We start from the raw sequence: 6,000 nt of genomic DNA, 5'->3' as shown, positions 1-6,000 counted from the left end.
GAGGCCAGCCGAGGGAGACGCCGCATAGGAGGGCCGTTCCCGCGGTGTCGAACGGCACCTCATTGACCCGGAGGCCCGTGACGGTGGTCCGCAAGGCCTGGACGCTGGGGTCGGCGGTCTGGGCCTCCGCCATCCGGGCATAGTCGACCCTGAGGTGGACTGCGTGCACGACGGACCGGAAAAGGCAATCCGCCACCGGGTTGTCCTTACCCGCCACGTGACGGATGTCCATCGTGTACTCGGACACGGCAGAGAGGTGGCGCTGCTGCCGTGCCGACCATGGCTCGGCGACATTGGCCATCGCAAACACAAGGGGCTTGTGGTCAACGAAGGCCATGAAAGGGCGGCCCTCCAGCAGATGGCAGAAGTGTCGGACCGCCAGGTGGAGCCCGAGCAACTCGCGGTCGAAGGTGCTATAGCGGCGTTCGTGTGGGCGAAGCTGCAGGCTGAAAAACGCCAGCGGTTGCCAATCACCACGCACCCATTGCTCGTGCACTGCGCCCACCGCATAGTCCGACACATCGGTGGTGAGGGCGATCGGTGTATCGGGCGCCGGGTGCGCCAGCATGGTGGCGTCGGCCAGAGCCAGCCTTGCGCCCGCGAACGCTGCGGCCATCGGCTCCGACCATGCGATGTCACCTTTGCCCGGCTTGCCCCGAAGGGCCTCGTGCAAGGGGCAGAGGAGCCGGGCAACGTGGGGAACGAAGCGGTGGTAAAAGTTTACCATGCCCAGGAACTCCTGGAGCCCCTTGATCGTGCGGGGCCACGGGAAATCCCTGACCGCCTCCACCTTGGCCGGTAAAGGGACGGCCCCGTGCTCGGTTTTGCGGTGCCCCAAGAAGTCGATGGTGGCGACGCCGAAACGGCACTTGGCGGGGTTGATGATTAGGCCATGCTGGCCCAAGCGTTCGAAAAGCGAAAAGCGACCTGAAGGGCATCCTTAGGAATTCGAAGAGGCCGAAAGGGGTGATGATGGCCGTCTTCGGGACGTCGTCCGGTTGGACGGGGACCTGATGGTAGCCCCGGATGAGGTCCACCTTAGAAAACACGGTCGTGTTGGCCAACCAGGCGGAAAAGTCCTGAATGTGTGGGACAGGGTAGCGGTCGGGGGTGGTGGCATCGTTTAGCCGGCGGTAGTCCCCGCACGGCTGCCATCCCCCGCCGGGCTTCGGCACAATGTGCAGCGGAGAAGCCCAAGCGCTGTTGGAGCGCCGTACGATCCCCAGCCGCTCCAGCATGGCGAACTCCGCTTTCGCCATGGCGAGCTTCGTGGGCTCGAGTCGGCGTGCCCGGGCATAGACCGGCGGCCCGACCATGGGGATGTGATGCTCCACCCCGTATTTAACGGCCACCGCTGAGAAGGTGGGCCACGTGAGGGCCGGGAAACTGGCGAGGAGGCGGGTAAAGTTGTCCGCTGCCGGAAGCATGCAAACTAAACTCGCCGGGATGGAACCTTCCAGCAAGCCGCTTGGCAAGCCGCTCGGTGAGCCGCTCAGTGAGCCGCTCAACGAGCCGCTCAGCGAACAAGCGAGCGAGCTAAAGGTTTCGGCCTGGGCGAGCCGTCTGCGCTTCACGTCGACCAACAACCCATTCGCACATAGGAAGTCCGCACCAAGCAATGCCATTGGCACCCTGGCGGTCATGAACGACCTTTGAAAGCGCTGCCCTCCGAACCGCAGGGAGAGGCAGCGCTTCCCGAATGTGCGGATGGGTGTACCGTTGGCGGCAAGCAGCGCGGGGCCCCGGCCCGCGGTTCGCTTGTCGGACGTGCAGGCGGGGATGACGCTTACCTGCGCTCCTGTATCGCAGAGGAAACGGCGCTCGGACAAGGTGTCCGTAATGAACAGGAGGCTGCTGGAATGGCCGACGCTCAGGGCCGCTAATGAGCGCCGGCCCGGTCGTTTCCCGACTTGTGAAAAGAGCATGGCGGGTGACACGTCCTAGCCTTGTGGCCGAACCTGGCGTGGTAAGAGCACCAGGCTTGCGGCGGCGGGGGCAGCGGCAGCCGTGGCGGCCGCGGTGTTCTCGGCGGCGGTGGTGGTGGGCGGGGCGTGGCAGCGGCCACGAGGGACGCTGTAGCCTCTGCCCCTGGAGCCACGATGACAGCACCGTAACTCGACTGCGTGTCGCAAGCCGCAAAAAACTTGTCGGCCTCTACGGCCAGGACGCGGGGTTCCTTTATTTCGGAACCGGCCAGCGTGAGGCGTACCTGTAGAGGTAGCTGGCGTAGGAAAAGCACCTGGAATAAGAAATCCTGGGCTTGGTCACCCAGCAGCGACAGCATAAAATCCATCCGCACGGATGGTCGTGTGTCGCCGAGTTCGGGAAGGTCCAGGAGGCGGTCGGCCCGTTCGATCTCGGTGAGGCCGAACGTGGCGATGAGGAGACATTTGAGCGCCACGTACTTGTGGTCGACTGGCGGGTGCCGCAGGATGGACACGACTCGGGCGGCAGTGCCGGGCCCGAGGGAGGCGACCACGTGGTAGTAACGGGTTTCGTCCGCCGTTATGCCTCGAAGCTGAAATTGAGCTTCGGCCTGCACGAACCACACGTCGGCCTGTGCTTCCCAAAACTCTGGGAGTTTTACTGCGATGGCGTTGGTGGCCATGGCGCGTTCGGTGGTCAGCGACGGCTGAACCAATCGGGTTCACCAGTGAAGTGTGGTGCTGCGTACACACAACTTGCTTGCCAAAGAGGTAGGCCACAAGGCGTTTGTTAAAACAAAAGAGTCTTTATTTCGAAAGCTCGAACTGCAGCACTGAGCGGGCTCGAGCTTAGAGCCCGCATATATGTGCCGAGGCCACGCCTAGTCCCCGGGCGTGGCCGATCGGTCGAAGGGCGGGCATGTGCTATCGGTCCCCGCCTGGGCGCTCGCGCCACCCACTGGTGCGCGGAATTGTTGCCCCTTGTGCCCGCCACAGGGGTATAGGGACATTGGCAGGACTTTTATGTAGTTTGAGTATGAATTGGTGATTGTGTCCTTGTGCGCGGAGTGTTGTCTGTGGGGGTCTCGTCGAGGGTTGATGTGTGTTCGATGGTGTGCGTTTCTCACCCAACAACTGTCTTCGTCCATCTTTCATTTTTTCATATAATTTTCTCTGGTGTTCATGTGGCGCAGGCACGGTGGGCCGAATGTCCTCCTCCTACATGTAATTTCGTTGTTGTTGTTGTTAAATGGTCTCTCATGTACGATGCATTCAATCGGTTGGCAGTTAGAGCGCAGGAATTGATGAGTTTTAAATTAAATAATGGCTTTCTGCAGTGAAGTACCTTGTAGGGAACTCATAGTATTATTAATTATTGTATTATTAATCTCTTGGTTTTTAAGAGAAAGAAGCAGCGACGATAACATTTATTTGCGCATGCGTGCTGTAGACTAATTTGCGCATGCGCAGATGCGCTCTTAATATTAGTATTGCGCAGCGAGTCAGCTCTGTGAAAAGGCCTACGATGCCTTCGTTAGATTACGAGTACGTGTCTTGTATATGGGGGGGAGATGAATAAGCGCTTTATATACGGTTTGTGTGTTGTTCATTCGTTTTTTCTTTCCGGTGTGCGATGGATTGTAGGTCCAAACCGAGCTGGGCTGACCAGGTGGAGCTCGAGGGTGATGAAGGTGAGGCCGAGGCTCTATTGCGAGGAACGTGGGAGTGGGGGAGGCCATTTCGCTTTTGGCCTCGTCCTCGTAATCTCTGTACCATTAAGGAGTGATTAATATGACTCGGAGTCGGACCGGGTCCCAGAGCGGACTCCCGAAGTCTCCAACCTCACCGAGGATGCCGTTTATTGACACCACGAATGTAGTCTGTTCTGATTCGTTGTTTGATCCTTAGTGAGGATGGGTTTAGTTGATGGGTTGAGGAGCGAGCGAGTAGTGGTGCGGTGTAACAGGTTAGAAACGTCGTGATTGTGGCGGTGTAAGTCTATGGTGACTTGCCGTTTGTGTTTGCGTGCGTGTGTGTTTGCGTGCGTGTGTTTGCGTGCGTGTGTGTTTGCGTGCGTGTGTGTTTGCGTGCGTGTGTGTTTGCGTGCTTGCGCGCGTGTGTGTTTGCGTGCGTGTGTGTTTGCGTGCGTGTGTGTTTGCGTGCGTCTGTGTTTGCGCGCGTGTGTGTTTGCGTGCTTGCGCGCGTGTGTGTTTGCGTGCTTGCGCGCGTGTGTGTTTGCGCGCGTGCGTGTTTGCGTGCGTGCTTGTGTGTATGTTTGTGTGCGTGCGTGTGTGTTTGCGTGCGTGTGTGTGTGTGTTTGCTTGCTTGCGTGTGTGTGTTTGCGTGCGTGTGTTTGCGTGCGTGCTTGTGTGTATGTTTGTGTGTTTGCTTGCGTGTGTGTGTTTGCGTGTGTGTGTGTGTGTGTGTGTGTGTGTGTGTTTGCTTGCGTGTGTGTGTGTGTGTGTGTGTGTGTTTGCGTGTGTGTGTGTGTGTGTTTGCGTTCGCGTGTGTGTTTGCGTTCGCGTGTGTGTGTTTGCGTTCGCGTGTGTGTGTTTGCGTGCGAGTGTGTGTGTTTGCGTGCGTGTGTGTTTTTGTGTGTTTGCGTGTACGTGTGTGTGTTTGCGTGTACGCGTGTGTGTTTGCGTGTGTGTGTTTGCCTGCGCGTGTGTGTGTTTGGTTGTGTGTGTGTGTGTGTGTGTGTGTGTGTGTGTGTGTGTGTGTGTGTGTGTGTGTGTGTGTGTGTGTGTGTGTGTGTGTTTGCGTGCGTGTGTGTGTGTTTGCGTGTGTGTGTTTGCGTGTGTGTGTTTTTGTGTGTGTGTTTTTGTGTGTGTGTTTGCGTGCACGTGTGTGTGTTTGCGTGTGTGTGTGTTTGCGTGTGTGTGTTTGCGTGCGCGTGTTTGCGTGCGTGCTTGTTTGTATGTTTGTGTGTTTGCTTGCATATGTGTGTGTGTGTGTTTGTGTGTTTGCGTGCGTGTGTTTGCGTGCATGCTTGTGTGTATGTTTGTGTGTTTGCTTGCGTCTGTGTGTGTGTTTGCGTGCGTGTGTGTGTTTGTGTGTTTGCTTGCGTGTGTTTGTGTGTGTGTGTGTTTGCGTGTGTGTGTTTGCGTGTGTGTGTTTGCGTGCGTGTGTGTGTTTGCGTTCGCGTGTGTGTTTGCGTTCGCGTGTGTGTTTGCGTTCGCGTGTGTGTGTGTGCGCGTGTGTTTTTGCATGCGCGTGTGTGTGTTTGCGTGCTTGTGTGTATGTTTGTGTGTGTGTGTTTGTGTGGGCGTGTTTGTGTGTGTGTGTTTGCGTGCGCGTGTGTGTGTTTGCGTGCACTTGTGTGTGTTTGCGTGCACTTGTGTGTGTTTGCGTTCGCGTGTGTGTGTGTGTTTGCGTGTGTGTGTTTGCGTGTGTGTGTTTGCGTGTGTGTGTTTGCGTGTGTGTGTTTGCGTGTGTGTGTGTGTTTGCGTGTGTGTGTGTGTTTGCGTGTGTGTGTGTTTGCGTGTGTGTGTGTTTGCGTGTGTGTGTTTGCGTGTGTGTGTTTGCGTGTGTGTGTTTGCGTGTGTGTGTTTGCGTGTGTGTGTTTGCGTGTGTGTGTTTGCGTGTGTGTGTTTGCGTGTGTGTGTTTGCGTGTGTGTGTTTGCGTGTGTGTGTTTGCGTGTGTGTGTTTGCGTGTGTGTGTTTGCGTGTGTGTGTTTGCGTGTGTGTGTTTGCGTGTGTGTGTTTGCGTGTGTGTGTTTGCGTGCGCGCGTGTGTGTTTGCGTGTGTGTTTGCGTGCGCGTGTGCGTGATTGCGTGCGCGTGATTGTGTGCGCGTGTTTGCGTGCGCTTGTGTGTGCACATGTGTGTGCGCTTGCGTGTGTGTTTGCGCTTGCGTGTGTGTGTGCGCTTGCGTGTGTGTGTGCGCTTGCGTGTGTGTGTGCGCTTGCGTGTGTGTGCGCGCTTGCGTGTGTGTGCGCGCTTGCGTGTGTGTTTGCGTGCGCGCGTGTGTGTTTGCGTGTGTGTTTGCGTGCGCGTGTGCGTGATTGCGTGCGCGTGATTGCGTGCGCGTGTTTGCGTGCGCTTGTTTGTGTGCGCTTGTTTGCGTGCGCTTGTTT

General features: G+C 57.3%; 1 protein-coding gene across 1 annotated transcript in view; it reads left to right on the top strand.

Moving 5' to 3' along the window:
- The first annotated feature begins 3,350 nt into the window (after positions 1-3,350).
- EIF3G (eukaryotic translation initiation factor 3 subunit G) overlaps positions 3,351-6,000 on the top strand; it is a 39,415-nt gene continuing 36,765 nt past the window's right edge. Inside the window, exons 1-2 of the mRNA XM_068109501.2 lie at positions 3,351-3,470; positions 3,570-3,616. Coding sequence (XP_067965602.1) covers positions 3,388-3,470; positions 3,570-3,616 — 130 coding nt within the window. The 5' untranslated portion in view covers positions 3,351-3,387. The remainder of the gene's footprint in view (positions 3,471-3,569; positions 3,617-6,000) is intronic.

The sequence above is a fragment of the Myxine glutinosa genome, chromosome 3 (genome assembly GCF_964187855.1).
Source record: "Myxine glutinosa chromosome 3, kmMyxGlut1.1, whole genome shotgun sequence".
NCBI lineage: Eukaryota > Metazoa > Chordata > Myxini > Myxiniformes > Myxinidae > Myxine > Myxine glutinosa.
This window is presented reverse-complemented; position numbering and strand designations above follow the sequence as displayed.